Source organism: Phyllostomus hastatus, unplaced genomic scaffold (assembly GCF_019186645.2).
Source record: "Phyllostomus hastatus isolate PE091 unplaced genomic scaffold, TTU_PhHast_1.1 phas_scaffold_317, whole genome shotgun sequence".
NCBI classification, from domain to species: Eukaryota; Metazoa; Chordata; class Mammalia; order Chiroptera; family Phyllostomidae; genus Phyllostomus; species Phyllostomus hastatus.
In genome coordinates this window covers 19506162-19522714 of record NW_025334023.1, presented here as the reverse complement: position 1 = coordinate 19522714, position 16553 = coordinate 19506162, and the positions used below count along the sequence as shown (strand labels likewise).

General features: G+C 34.5%; 1 protein-coding gene across 1 annotated transcript in view; it reads right to left on the bottom strand.

The window, feature by feature from the left end:
• DEUP1 (deuterosome assembly protein 1) overlaps positions 1 to 16553 on the bottom strand; it is a 78664-nt gene that overhangs the window by 37257 nt on the left and 24854 nt on the right. The window contains exons 4-6 of the mRNA XM_045817854.1: positions 14147 to 14281; positions 8550 to 8663; positions 6304 to 6549 (exon numbers count right to left, since the gene is read on the bottom strand). Of these exons, the coding sequence (XP_045673810.1) occupies positions 6304 to 6549; positions 8550 to 8663; positions 14147 to 14281 (495 nt within the window). The remainder of the gene's footprint in view (positions 1 to 6303; positions 6550 to 8549; positions 8664 to 14146; positions 14282 to 16553) is intronic.

Below are 16553 nucleotides of genomic sequence, written 5' to 3'. Positions count from 1 at the left end.
TTCATTAAATCCAAAGCCATTTTTATAGATGAGGAAGTTGAGGGCCAGACTTGGTCTAAAGTTACAAGCTCAAAAGTGGCAGACTTTGGAATAGAAATCTAGGTCTTTTGCCTAGTAGTCCAGCTGGAACATTCAAGATGCAAAGGAACTTGTTTCATGCTAAGTAAGTGCAGTAGACCTGTAATTGGGAAAGACAGAGTGGGGTGCTCAGAGGGCAGGAGGTTTCTCTACTAATGAAGGCTTTAGAAAACCTTATAGATATTTTTAAAAGTCATTTGTTCAAGAATCTTAATATATATTCAATAACAGATTTATTCAAATATAATCTATGTATTTAAAATTAATCAATTTAAAGCATACAAATCAGTGAATTTTAGTATATTCACAAATTTGTGATTTATCACTACTATCTAATTCCACCACATTTTTATCATTCTCCAAATAAACCTAATACCCATTAGCAGTCACTCCACATTTTCCCTCCTCTGAGCCCCTGGCAACCACTAAGGTATGTTTTATCTCTGTGGTGCATATTCTGGACATTTCATTCAAATTAAGTCATACACTATGTGGCCCTTTACGACTTCTTTCACTAAGTATAATGTTTTCAAGTTTTATTTATATTGTAGCATGCACCAGTACTTCATTTCTTTTTATTTATTTATTTATTTATTTATAATTTTTTAATCCTCACCTGAAGACATGTTTATCAATTTTTAGAGAAAGAGAAGTGAGGGTAGGCTGGGAGAGAGAGAGAGAGAGAGAGAGAGAGAGAGAGAGAGAGAGAGAGAGAGACATCAATCAGTTGCCTCCGATATGTATCCTGACCAGGGATCAAGCCTGCAACCTAGGTATGCATCCTGACCAAGAGTTGAACCTGCAGACTTTTGGTGCACAGGACAATGCTCCAACCAACTGTGCCATGCGACCAGGGCCATTTCCTTTTATTGATAAATAATATTGATTTGTATGGATATACTAAATTTTTGCATTTATTAACCAGTTAATGGACATTTGGATGTATCTTGTTTTTAACTATTATGAAATAATACTGCTTTGAAAATACATATACAAGCTTATATATGTGGATATATGTTTCCTTATTCATTAATTCTTTCCCCAAATTCATGAAGCTTCAAAATTTAATGATGTAGACAATACAGAACATATGATTTCCCAGATAAACTTTTTTTTATGAAAGCCTTAAAATATACATTATTTTCCAGGAGACTTAGAGACCTGGGCTCATTGAAGGATCTAGTTGCAATATTTTAGCCCCAGAAGTTCCTGGCTGACTTGGAGATAACTCTAAGAGTATTTTCAAATAGGTGATTTAATAGATAAACATTCGTTTGGGTAAAGTGCCTGTTTTAAAGAGTGGGATTTTTTAGATGAGGTTAAAATTTCAAAATAAACAAAAGAAATATGAAACAATAGATTAGCAAGTACTAACACAAATTAATTTGATGTGAATGTCATCTGTTATTTTGGCCAATTAAAGAAGGCAGTATCAGGGTTCCTTGTTTGCAAATTCACCACCAGGGAGCCATCTACTGTGAAGCCACATGTAGAAGAGTGGTCCTGCCTTCACTCAGGGGAGTGGGGCTGAACAGACTCGAACTCCAGGCCAAAGAAATGTAGTGTCACTGTGGGCTAGTGCAAACTGAAACTCTGTAAACTGTAGTGATAATGGGGTCTTTTTGTTTACTGTTAGTGAAAATAATACCTATAAGAGTGACACCCCCATCATTAAGGGAAAAAAAACTTATTTGTGATCTAGTTATACAAGTAGGAGGATTTATCTTGAAATTGAAAATCTTCATAATACAAATCAATAGTAATGATTTGATACATTTTCTAACATGACTAGATATGCAAAGTTTTAATTATGACAGCAGTATATAAATAGAATATAAAAGAGGCTGTGTTGATATCAATAAAGTGAAAGTTGTTAATAATATTGAGTTGATCTAAAAATTGGCAAATTTAAGTTAGATGTAGTTTTAAAACTGGCATGCTTTTGCACAAAAGTTAAATCAATTATTTTCAATGTGGATGCAAATATTCAGGAAAATGATTCTTCAGTATGTATTTTAGCTACTGGGACACTTTCAGATTTATTTGAAACAACTTGGGTATGTAAATCTACTTTTTTCACTGTAAATTATATGAACTCTAAGCACAGATGAAGTGTTTCTGATGAATAGTTAGCATTTAAATTGAGATCTGTTTTAAGTGTAAAATACACACCAGATTTTGAAGATTTAGTATGAAATGTAAAATATCTGAATAATTTTTAAATGAACATGTTGAAATGATAATACTTTAGTTAGATGTTGTGTTGAACAAAATATATTACTACTATATATTGATTTCACCCATTTTTATTAATTTTTAACGTGGCCAATAGAAAAATTTAAATTATATTTGTGGTCTGCATTATATCTCTACTGCAGAGTGTTGCTTTAGTATTTAATGACATGTTGACAAACAAACAAAAAAAGGTCAAGATTTTTTTGAGCATAGATATTTGAAAAAATTCAGAGCAATTTATTTGTCATTAATCTCCAATGGGAAACACCACATATTTTATACATGTGAGTGTAGTGCAGCATAGTCATTAAATACATGCAACGAAATTTATGTGTATATTGACACATTTCAAAGTTATAAAAGGACGGGTGAGAAGATGTGACTCATGAAAATTCAGATGCATATGTCATTAAAGTGTGTTGTAAACTAAAGAGAATTTTATATACAATAACTGACAGTAATTTAGATGGAAATGGTTGCCCTTTTAAATTCATGTGCAACACTGTCACATGACAGTTTTGCAAAAAGAAAAGAGAAACTTCTTTCTAAATATACACACTGTTTATAGTGATTTTTACCTCTAATTATTCCCATTGTGTAAAATATAAATTTTATAAAACAAGTTTAGGAACCATCTGTTTAGTTACAAATTTGCCTAATGGTTTGAGAGAAGCTGTGATTTTAAACCGTCAAATCATCTACCAAATAGTAAATAGTTGATATCTTATCACTTAATATTTATTCTAAAGCAAAAGGATGAAGCACAAGTACAATTTGGAAATGAAACAGAGATGTCTAAATGAAAGCAGTATTTTTAGCATTTCTTCTAAATGCATCAAAAATAGTGCTTTTCTGGGAATTGAGACCTTATATTGAATTTTTTGAACCAAATTACTTCTCAAAAATCTTTTCATTAGAATTAAATCATGTGTGTGTGTGTGACATACTCCAGAATAATTTAATTTATTTTTTAACACATGCAGTTCTTCTGTAAAATATAAAATGAAAATTCTTAGTTTAATGTTCATAATGTTCCTAGATCCCAGGTTAACTAAATTCTTTTTGAAATGAACAAATATTTGTAAAAGGAACTTTGGTAACTTTCCCTTAGAAATTGGAGGACAATAGATCAGTAACAGTTACATTTATCTCTAAGTTTATCACTAACTATGGAAAACATCAAAAAGTAAAGTTAGAAAATTACTGGTGAAGAACATGAGAAAAGGAACATTTAAATATTTAAAGCAGAGTTTCTCAACCTAGCAGTATGTACATTTCAGTCTGGATCATTCTTTGCTAAGGGTTGTCTTGTGCATTGTAGGATGTGACACCCGGCCTCTACCCACTAGATGACATTCATACCACTTTCCCTTGTAGTAATAACCAAAAATTATCCAGGTGTTGCCAAATGAAACCTGGGAGCAAAATCACCCCAGCAGAGAACCACTGATTTAAAAGAAAATTATAGCAATTAGACAAGTAGTAGTTATTTTATAACCTTTAGTATAAATATCAATAAATATATACTTCATAATTATATTGACTTCTATAAATAGCTGGGTTTTTATTTTGTTAGAATATATTCAGGGGCATTTAATAAATTATTAAATTAATTAATATACATATGTATACATAAGGAAAAGTCAAAGTATGTAACATGGACTTTCCTCAGCCCAGACAACCCACAGAGCCTTCTCAGGTGTATGTGTAAGGCTCTGGAAGTTTGCATAAATCTTGGGTTGAGGGGTGAGTTATGTTTTTTGATCCTGGGTGAGGAGGGTAAGTCACCTACTTGGAGGATATTGCTAAAGGACAGGGTGGCCTTGGCCACACGGAGGTTTGAGTTCTGTAACTTCCTGCTACCTGTTAAGACTTTCAGGTTGCACTTTCTCTCTTCTTGGCAATAAAGGGATGTCAATGTGATAAGTGTGAGCAGCACAGGTTTAAGATATTTACTTGGAGACAGGGTAGAATTTATAATCTGAAGTGGGAATGTTAATTTATTAATGTTTCCAATGTACACTCTTCCTGTTTGTAACATTCTTTCTTTTAAAAAATTCTCCAAATTACTTCCTGGAGAAATAGAAATGATCCTGTTCTGAGAGTAAAAGTCAGTCATGCTTTCCAAAAAGGGCAACAGAGGCTCTTTCTAGAATATGGGGTAAGAGCAGAGATTTCTATTCTACATGTCAGCCAAGGCCCAAGAGCTGAAGCTCAGGCTATAGAAGAGAATATTCTTGGATGTTGTAACAGGTCCAAATGGAATTCTTTTAGGGGTGTTTAAGAGGAACTAAGTTATTGAAGAAGCTGAACCTCACTGAAGGGTAGAACCAGACTTATGAAATATGTTTCAGGCAAACTAAAGATTTCTAGGGGCCAGAGCCCAAAAATCTTTAAGAAGAGACACAGAGAACTCTTCTGTGTGTGCAGGATAACCTGAAACCTGGAGGAGAATATTCAGAAAGTACCCAGAAAAGTAATCTCTTTATTTATTGACTCTGATCCCACTGCAGGCTCCAGCAATACAAAGACAGCTGCATAATGAAAATTTAAGTTGTCTTTAAATCAGGGCCAGAGGCACGGCCGGCTGCCCCAGACCCAGGGAGAGGAATGGGAAGCAGCCTCTGAGCAGAAGAGAATCCTGTCAGGACACCAGCAATCATGAAAACCCGGCTTCCACAGGACTGGGTAGGCTGACTGGTGAGCTGAACAGTAGAAGCCACCTAGACAACTTGGAGAGCAGGAGTAAGAGCTAATCTCATTTGCGAGATTATCATAGAGAAGCCAGGGAAACATCATCAATACCTTTTCTATGTCTAGAAAATTTATGGCTTCCTCAGTGTTTAATATTTGTGGTTTAGTTTTGTTTGTTTACATCTAATTTGTATTAGAATAAAAGCCTTTCCCCAACAGAGCTGGAATTTGGGATGGGGGAGATGTACTTCTCTTAGAAATATCATGGAATAGTCTCAAGAGGCTGGGAACCTTGTGATCTGCCCCCTTGCAAACTTGGGGAAGGGGAATACAGAAGAGTAGATGGCGGTGGGGAGAGAATTTAAAAGGACAAATCCCCTTCTGTAATCCATGTCATGTAGCAGGATGGGGGGATGAGGAGTTGGCCCAAGACTAACGAAGGACCCTGGGAGTTTAAGTGGCAGAAGATCCTGTGGTGGAATATCTTAGAGAAGTGAGTGAAATTCTGCTCAGACAGTGAATGAAATGGGCCAATGGAGGAAAGAAGCTAAATGTTTGTAGGTGGGAGATGAGACCTAGAATGGGAAATAAAACCATAGAATGTCACGAGCAACTGGGATATCCATGAATAAGAAATACATATTTAGTAAAGAAATTATAATGAGCAATTTTGATGAATGCTATGTATCTTTAGAGGTTGCAAGTAGTAGAAAGAAAAGAGATGACATTTTCAAGTTAATAAATTAGTGCTTGGAACAACTATCAATCCCATCTACTAATGTGAAAGTTAACAAAACACTAGCAAAGCAACAAACAAAAACTCAAAGCTACTGTTTGGTAAGTGATTATGGTAAGGCTAACAGTGCCAAATCACAGGGAGTGCCCCTCACACTTCTCACTGAGGCCATTAGAGTGTTGAACCCTTAGTAATTTCATGGATCTCCAACCCAGGATTCCTGCAAGTCAAAGAGGCACAGGGTCAGAGAATGAACAGTAAGGACAGAGCGGAGTGTGTGGTTAAAGGGCCATGGTTTTTAGGTCTAAGGTCCTAAGTGACCTCTGTGATACTCCATGGGGAATACATTATTATCATGCCACTGTAGAGCCGCAGTGCACTTGAGTGGGTGAAGTACCTATGGGTTTAATATATGTACTCATCAAGTGAGAATTAGTCATTAAGAGGAAATATGAGCTGAATTTACACATGTAATATGAAATTAGCTTTCAAATCCATATAACTGTTATCATTTATACAAATTATGGGCAATATCAGTTGAAAAATAAATGTATATTTACCTGGCACTGTCTTTGGTACATTTTCAGTTCCTGTAAGAGCTTCTGATTTTCATCTTGTAACTTATTCCGGCTTAATGCCATTTCACTCACAGCTGATTTTAGTTTTTCAATAATGAACTCATCTCTCTCACTGGTTTCACAACTAGGATCTAATTCACATATCAGCTGAGGAATGGCAGAGCTGCTGTCTTCTTCCATGCACTGTTTTCTACCAATTAGCTGAGTTTGGTAATTCTGTGCCTGTTTCTGAGAAATATGAAAATTGTGTCAATTAAATGGAGAATATAATGTTTAAGCTTACATAAAGTTCAAGAATAATGGAAAACAATTAGAAAAACACCTTTAAATACATTATTAGGTAATGAAGCATTACCCTTTATTATTCAGCCTTGTGTTTATTCTAAAACCTTAATTTCTGATGGCATAAAAAGAAAGTATATTTGCATAACCTGAGAGCAAAGATGTAGAGTAGGGCAAAGCTCTTGGGGTAGGGAATTCTTATCCACAAGAAAGAAAATCTTGAATATATAAAAAAAGTAAAACTATAGATTTGATTACACAATAGTTGAAAATGCCTCCATAACCAAAAATAAACAAAATGACACAAAGCAATTGGATTGTAGAAAAAAGTTGTCAACACATAGAACAAGGGTTAATAATTCCTCTGTACAGAAACTACTACACATCCATATGAAAAAGATAAACAACAAGAAAGAAAAATGGGCAAAGTTATGAATAGGCAATTCACAGAAGAGGAAATGAAAAAGGCCAGGGAGAATACAGAAAGATGCTCAGTCTTATAAGCAGTAAGAATACAAAGCAAATCAAGCCAATATTACCATTAATCCATCAGTTGGTAGAAAAGACTGGTGATATTCCGTGCTGGGGAAGGTATGGGTAATTCCCACCACCCACTCATGAATTGTAAATTACTGTAACCTTTGAAGTAGTAATCTGCTGGTATATATTAAAACTTTGAATGGACATATCCTATGGCTCAAAATTCATTCTTATTTCTAGAGTTTTTATCTAACAATAAAAAGTACTGGTATTTAAATGTGCACATACAATGATATTTGTTATAATGTTGCAATAGCATAAAAATAGAAACAACCTGAATATACATCAACAAGGAAATGATTAAAAGAATTACAGTATATATACTACATACTATAGTACATCTGGTGTATCTACTATATACTATGAAATACTATGCAGAATTAAGTAGAATTTTATGTAGTACCTCAAAAAGATATCCATGGCTTATTATTAAGTAAAAACTTTTTTAAGAGAAAAAGTATGCAACTTCCACACAAATACATATTTTTGCATGTTTGTACAAATAAAAGAAAAGGTAGTAAAGAAAAACACCTGACTGTTAACAGTGTTTATATTAAATGGGTAAAAATGGAGTAAAGGGATAAGGCTATTAATTTTACATTAAATTATTTTATGTTGTTGAATTTAAGGAACAAGTATGACATATAACTCAAGTGACTTAAAGAGAGAATAAAAAGTGTATCAACCAAACAATAGTTTCTTAATGGCTTTAATAAAAATTCAAAATTCTTTAGCCCAAGTGTTAAAAGCTTATTATAATTTATATCCAATTCCCTAGGCTTACCACCTCCCCTTTCCCACCTGCTGCATGGACTACCAGCTAACTGACCCATTTTCCATTTCCAGAATTTGCCTTTTGCTCTCTTGCTCAGTGACTCTGCTGGTGTTCTTTCTACCACCTAGAACATACTTTCTCTTGTCTCACAACATATCCATTCTTCAATGTCAGGCCCTGTCCCACCCCTGCTGGAGGATGTTTCCTGGTTGAGCACATTTTTTTCTTACTCTTTGACTTCTAAAAGGATTTGGATCCCTTCCATTCACTTGTCATTATTACCTGTAAATCAGGACATGTATTATCTCAATGTCTAGGCTGTATAGGTCTTGAAGGCAGGGACCAAGCAACCCTCGACTTTCTAAGTGACTTGCCCACAGGAATGCAAAAACATGTACTACTAACAATGCACACTTTCAATAACACCATCATCCTTTGACACATGTAGGCTAAACTCACCATTATAGGTACCTCATGCGCTTATGACTTTAAAACCAAAGCTGGACCTACTCTGGTTATTTTCTATTAGTTGGCATTTCTATTTGTAAAAAGATTATATGCTGAATGGCAAAGATAATAATATTTAACCTCTAATTTATTCTAATTTTGAGGGTAGAATTAGATAATGTACCTGAAATTGATTACACTTCTCAGACAATACTTTTTGTTGAGCATCTAAAGAAACCAGATGAGTCTGATATAGTATCTCTTGCTTGTCCCATTCTCTGGACTTTGCTCTAAATTCCTTTAAAAAAAGTGGAAGGACAAAAATAAATTGGAGAAAATTATTCATTTTAAAGTACAATGAACAGGGCTTCTCTTATTTGTAAATCTTTATTCTGAGAAAAAATTAAGTGCATTTTTCCCCATTAGGAAAATAAAAAAGTATCAAATCTCTCATCTTGGGTTTATTGCTAGATATATCTTAATTTTTATTAGGAAAATATGGAATTTGTAGCCTAATCCTTGTATAAAAATTAAGCCTTTTTATTTGTTAAAAATGAAAAAAAAATCTCTTACAACAAATGCTGATTACTAATAAGGAAGTTCCAAATAACTTTCTGCATCCAGTACTTCCTTTCTGTTTCCTGAGCAAAGACCAGAAGTGTTTTGCCTTCTTTCATTCTCTATATTCTGTCACAAAACTGGCTCCCCTGCTTTCTTATGGGATGGGGCTTCGACTGATTACTGACTGTCCCTGTGGTTTCCAAAGTTGTCAGGCAAGGTGAAGCCAAGATCAACTCTTTCCTGGGAACAGAATCTCAGGCCTCACTTAGACAGTGCCAACTGAATTAACCTGGGGAAGAAGTGGTAGAAATAACTTGTTAAAGCATGCTCAATTCTACAAGATTTTGCTCAAGGAGTGTACTCAGGGAGGGTGATTACCTATTCACAACTTAACTTGAGGAAGGGATATGGCTTTGGGAATGCCAAAGAAAACTTCACTATTTCTCAGTTTTGCTTAGGGCTGGACATTTTTATCTTTTCTTCTTGTCCAGGCTATAAGCAACTTAAGAGTGAGTACAACACATTTCATTACTTTTGTATTCCTCCTAGTGCCCGACAAAGTGCCAGACACCACTTATATTCCATGAATGTGCAAACGAAAGCAAGATATTAATACTTCCTAGAATTTAAACATTTCTCACTAAATTTTGTCAAGAAAACAAAATGGTTGGAAACAAACTCTATAACTACTAAGTCTTTGATCAGCTATCATTGCATATAGATACATGGCATGAATGTATTGATGTGCTCAATCATCAATTCAGTCATTTTTATTAATCACCTAGTGTCCACCAGGTACTGTGGAGAGAAGAGAATTTGGAAATACTTCATGATTTAAAATTTTTTGAAGGATACAAATCAAGGAATATACAATAAAGTAGGGAAAATGTAAATGTAAACAAATAATTTTATAAATAATTTTACAGTACAAGTGCAATGTTAGTGTCACGTAAAAGCCATGCAGACAACATCAGGATTGCTTCAGCCCTCTCCGAGAAGGTGTCGAATTGGAACAGTTCGTCTGGCCAGAGTGATTGGTGTTGTTCTGGAAGATGGCTAAAATGACTGGATTGGATATGCTGGAAAATAAATATACTTATCCAGGGAATGATTGCTGTATTCTGCTTAAAATGAGAAAAATATAGAATTTTGTATTTTCTATAGTGATTTGATTTTAAAGGACATTTGAAAAAAGTTTTATTTTTTTAAATCCACAAGTTCCAAAACAATCAGTGAAGAAAGGCTGTAACATAGGAGACTTTTATAGTGACTAAAAGTGACCTGAAATTGAGTGGTGGTAATAAGATTAGAGAAATATGGATGGACCCCCTTTGAAATATATAATAATACTTTATGATAAATTGACTATAGTTAACCCTTGAACAACACAGGTTTGAACTGCATGGATCCACTCACACATGGATTTTTTTAAATAAATACTGTAAATGCATTTTCTCTTTCTGATGGTTTCCTTAATAACATTTTTTTCTAGCTTATATTGTAAGACTACAGTACATAATACACATAACATACAGAATATGTGTTAATCAATTATTTATGTTAATGGTAAAGCTTCTGGTTAATAGTAGGCTATTAGTTGTTATGTTTTCAGGAGAGTTAAAAGTAATACATGAATTTTTGTCTGCATGGGGTGGGGGGTTAGCACTTGTAGCCCCCTCGTTGTTCAAGGGTCAAATATATATTAGGATAAATGGAGATAGTTTATTTAAAATTATTGACTTTGATTCTGACATTCGACAATTTAAAATTTGGGTACATAAGAACAGTGTCTTTAGTAAGTGACCAATTTATAAGACTCAGTTCTAGTAAAACATAGGCAAAGTTTCAAGTCAATAGAAAGCACATGAAAATTGCTGTTTAGTTTTAATCTAGAAAGGAGTCATTGGAATCAGAAGTCAAAAGGTGGGCAAGGTTGACTTAGTTTATATCTTTCAGATAATACTAATATTTATCATCTCCCTCCCAACAACCTCAATTTGGAAAATAAGTATTTCCCAGGATGCTTTAGGAAGAGGCAGGAGTATTAACCTCAATCACAAATTCTTCAACAGGTAAAAATGAGGCCAAGCAAGGCTTAGAAATGTGTTTGGTTGGCTAAAAAATCCATTACATTTTTTCCATAAAAGACACATGTTTCATTTTCACCAATTACTTTATTGATTTGGATATTTTGAGTACACAGGCTATCTCTCGCTATTGGCTTCTAGTGAGTAGATGCCAGGGGTGCTGCTAAACATCTCCCAATGCATAAGACAGCCCCACAGCAAAGAATTATTTGGCCAGAATGTCAATAGTACCACAAAACTTTGCCAACCACTTTTGACATATTTAATCAGTCATAACACCTTCTCCATGCACTGCATAAATCTTTTTTTGCATTTCAGTTACATCTTTACCTTTCTGGAAATAATAAAGTATAATACACCAAAAATGTTGCATATTTTCTTCCATCTTCAATATTAAAATGGCTGCACAAAAATTCACCAATTTTGATGTTTTTTTAAATGCACACTGATATGACAGCTGTCACAATACAATCTAACAAAATTGTTTCAAATGAAGTTTAAGACAACTAAGCACTACTAGAGCCATCATATGGAAAAAAACCCCATAATGGACTTTTTGGCCAACCCAATATATATCAGCAAGTGCTTAATAGTCATGGATTGCTTGGTCTTACAGATGTATTAGTTTCAAGATTAGCAAGTGAGCACAAAATATCCATTACTTAGGGGCCCCAGAAGAGACCTGGAGGGTGTTATAAGAATTTTTGTAGAGACTGGAGGTGTCAGTCCAGGTCCCAGAGGGTCTGTAGACTTGCCTCAACCTCCAGGGTAAGTTCTCCACAGCTGAAAAGCCTTTTCCAGGTCTTTAAAGTTGAGAGTGGGTCAGGGTTATTAAAATTAAAGTTTCTAGTGGAAGCTACATTATTTTATTTATATATTACTTTACATATTTATATACATACATATGTATTTTTAATTCCTCTATTAAATATTGAAGAATAGAACAAACATTTCTTTAGTAATTATTGTATGTCAGGGACTTTACACACCTCAACCTATAAGATAGTTTTAACTTTTTATTATGAAAATTTTCATACATAAAAGTAGAGAGTAAAACAACCTTCCACATACCCTTCAACAGTTTAACCTCTGTTGACTTAGTCCAGTTTTATTTCCCCTCTCTCCCTCTCTTCACCCTTATTTGTTGGGAGTATTTTAAAGCAACTTCCACACCTCATGCATTTTTATTCCTAAATGTTTTAGCATGCACCTAAATTAATATATATGTATACTTATATATATTTTTCTTTCATAACCACAATGTCACCTATAAGATATTTTTAGCCCTATTTATTGGTGATAAAATGGAATCTCTGTGAGGTGAACACCTTGCCCAAAGGTCACAGTACAAATAAATGAGTCCGGCAGGGCCAGTCTTATGTTCCCCACTGTGGCATGCTGCCCGCCGTGGCCCTATTGCCATGGCAATGTGTGAAAGTTTGTCCCAAAGGGGAAAGAGCTTAGATACACACTAAAACTGGAACAGCCCATCTCTTACATATTAATTTTCAAATGGCTCTGAGTGAAAACAGGTACATGAAGTGATTTCATAATTATACAGATTAAACTATCTACAGAGTGTGCTTAATAATTTTTGATCAAAGACAAGCAGAGTCATCTTTTGTGACTAATTTCCACTACACTTTTATGATATATTTTATGCAAATACTTAGTTTCCTAAATGTAAGATGTGTCACACAAAGTAGTTAATGTAAAGCTTTTCTTTGTCTGAACAATCTATGTGAATGTGGTTTTCCCACTAAACCCCACGAGAGTAATCAAATGGATAATGAGTGGCTTGGCTGCTGAACTTTCAATGAAAGCAAATGTTCTAACAGTGTGCATCTTTAGCCGTCCTCTGTCAGATCAGGGTATTTCTAATGCCACACTAGTCACACCACTGCAAGAGCCAGGGGGTTATCCATGCTGCACTTAACTAGAGTGTCAACCTTACTAATTAATTTTGTATTAAAAAGTGTGTATATTCATTATTCAGTAGAATACAAAATTTGCAGGAATTTAAAAGCCCAATCCCTAAAGTTCTGCAAAGTTATTGCTATAGGCTGGTTATAGGGCTGTGGTCCAGATTCTTTTTTCTGCTCCTAAAAATATTTGGGAGGAAAAGTTTGAGAAGGACTATTAATTGAAGAGTAAGATGATAAAGTATAAAATCAGGCAATGAAAAGTAGATAGGAGGAAGAAGGAGGTAAGAGGCACTGGACCAGAAAAGAGGAGAAAACCTGGGCTGGAGTATGAGGAATAAGAGAAAGGAAGAGATCCGAGATTCCTAACAGGTTCCTACCTGGATGATTGGGAGGTAGAGAACAACATCAACAAAGCAGAAGAAACTGAAATCATTGGTGGAAGGAGCTGGGGCTCAGGGCTTGAGAACAGTGTAAGGAATTGAGTGAGATAACATGGTAAAGGTCAACTGGAGGTCAATTACAAAACAACTGAGCAGCACTGGGAACTCATCTGCTGTTAGAGAATAGGAATTTGTAGTAGAATCTGTGTCCACTGTTCCATGACCTATGGGAGGGATGCTCAAGCACACAGGGAAGAAAAACAGCTGGTTTGTTTTTTCCAAGCTTGGGAAGTTAAGGGAATAAGAATAAGTGCATCTGTGACGTAGCAAACCTTTTCAGGGACCAAGATTTTAGAAGTTCTAGGTGGCACAGGGTGGCTATATTGGAGTGGCACTGCCTCTTTAAAGAAAAAACCCTGACATTTCAAGCTCTGTTCTGAAAACTATTACGAGGCTTTACTGAGACTTAAGAACCTACTAGTTAAACAGGCATTCAAAAATTTATTAGATATTCACTCTCACAGACCCCAGGGATGTCCTTCAACATCACTCAACATCTGCAGTTTCTTTGAACTTTTTCTTTGGAACTCCAAATGTGCTGACATGTGTAAAAGATGTATAAATCAAAGTGATGTTTTAATTCACTAAGTGCCTGAAGTGAAGGTGCCCTATGAAAATATATTCAATGAGAAGTTGGTGTGTCGTTGTGTGTGTTATCACAACTGCACGCACCGTTGTGTGCACTAGAGACAGACAGCCCCTGCCCCCACCACAGCAACGCAAATCCACCTTCCACACACATGAAGGAACCAAGAGAACAGAGCTCACCTCTAGTTTCTGGTTCAGATTGCTCGGTTCAAAGGGTATTTCTTCTTTTAGGTGTGGTAACTCTTTTCGCTGAAATTTGTTTTGTTTCATCTGGTGTAATCTCAGTTTTTCAAAGCTATTAGTTAGTTTGGAAAACTGTAAATAATAGAGAGAATGCTAATGTTTTACTATTACTGGTAATTTTTAACTTGGTTTACTATCATTCTTTTCTTGTGTACCTCTTTGAAAATTTAAGTCATGATTAGAAAATGCAGTAAAGCTTAAATATTCCAATTAGTGAAGATAGAACCAGTTATTAGAACTAAATTATTAAAGCTGAACACAATTTAGCTTTCACATAAATTTGGGACTTCTTTAACTGCACAGTTAAACACTGGTTCACTTGATAAATGTTTTGTTCAGTTTTGTTTTAACCATATGTAGCCAAGCTTAAAATTTTTAAAAACTCAAGTTTTTTCTTTACTTTATTTAGTGCCATCTTGTGTTGACAATTTAAATTTCAGGATCTCAATCTATAAAATTAGCAGTTTATACTTTATTCAAGAAAATGGAATACTTAATTTAAAAGACAGAAACAACATAAGTGACTTACTCATGTTGATATAAGCTTAAATTTAAATATCAAAATTGAAACATTTTTCTTACCAATAATTCCTTTTACAATTTAGACCATTATTTTTTTATGTTTCTTTTTCTACTGTCAAATAATAGATTAAGAACAGCATGGTCTATCAACATCTGTGATGAAAGTTTTATGTAACTGTTTACAAAAGTTTTTATTTTTAGTTGCAAATATAGATTCACAGGAAGTTACAAAGATATCACAGAGAGGTTCTGAATCTGTAATATTGAATCTGTAATTCTCCCAATACTTACATCTTAATGAACAATATTGAACCCAGGAAATTGATGTCAGTATAATACATGTGTATAGTTCTATGCCATTTTTATCATGTGTAGATTTGTGTGACCACAACCACAATCAAGGTACAGAACCGTTCCATCACCACCAAGATCTCCCTGGTGACACTCAGCAGTCAATCCCACACCCCTAATGCCAGGCAACCATCAACTGTTTTCCATCTCTATATTTGGTCACTTTGAGAGTGTTATAAAATGGAATCACACAATATGACATTATGAGATTGGCTTGGTTTTACTCCGCCTAATGCCCTTGAGATGCACATGAGTACCCATAGTTCATTTCTCTTTATTGCTCAGCATGATTCCATGGCACAGGTGTAACCACAGCTTATTTAACCACTCACATATTGAGACATTTTGGGTATTTTCAGTTTTTGCCTATTACAGATAAAGCTATGGACACACAGTTGTCCATAGCTTTATCAGATATTAAATAGTCACTTCTGCTTTCTTTTTTCTTTCTCATGTAATTTAAAAATTGAGATATAATTTACCTGCCATAAAACTCACTCTTTAAATCACAAAGTTCATTGGTTTTTAATATATTCACCAAGTTGTGCAACCACTATCTCATACCAGAATATTTTCATCATCACAAAAAGAAATGCCATACCATTCATATTGACCGCACATTCTCCCCTTCCCCAAGCCCCTGGTCATTGCTAACATCCACTTTCTGTCTCTATTGATTTGCCCATTCTGATCATTTAATATTAATGGAGTCATCCAATATGTGGTCTTTTGTGTTTGGCTTCTTTCTTTTAGCATAATGTGTTCAAGCTTCATCCATGTTATAACATGGATCAATAAATACTTCCTTTTTATGGCTATTAGTCCATTTTTTGGATATATCACTTTTTATTCACCCATTCATCAATTTAGGGACATTTGGGTTATTTCCACTTTTTAGGCTATTATAAAAAATACTATAAACATTTGCACAAGTTTTTGTGTGGATATATATTTTTATTTCTCTTGGGTATATAGCCAAGAGTAGAATTGCAAGGTCATGGGAAACTTGAAGTTCAACATTTTAAGAAACTGCCCAACTGTTTGAAGAAAAGGCTGAATCATTTTCAATTCCCACTGGCAATGTATAGGGTTCCAATTTCTCTGTACCCTCATCGATACCAGCTCTTTGATTATAGCCATCCTAGTGAATATGAAGGGGTATCTCATGGTTTTGATTTACATTTTCCCAATGACTAATGATGTTGAGCATTTTCATATGCTTATTGGCCATTTGTATATCTCTTTTATAGCAATGCTTATTTATATCTTTGCTTGTTTTAAAATTTGGTCATTTGTCATTTATTGTTGACAAGTTATTTTTTAATTTGAGATACTCACCACTTATCATAGATATGATTTGCAAATATTTTCTTCCACTTTGTGTATTGTCTTTTGACTTTCTTGATGGTGTCCTTTGAAGCACAAAGATTTTTCAATTTTGATGAAGTCAAGTTTATTTAATTTTTCTTGT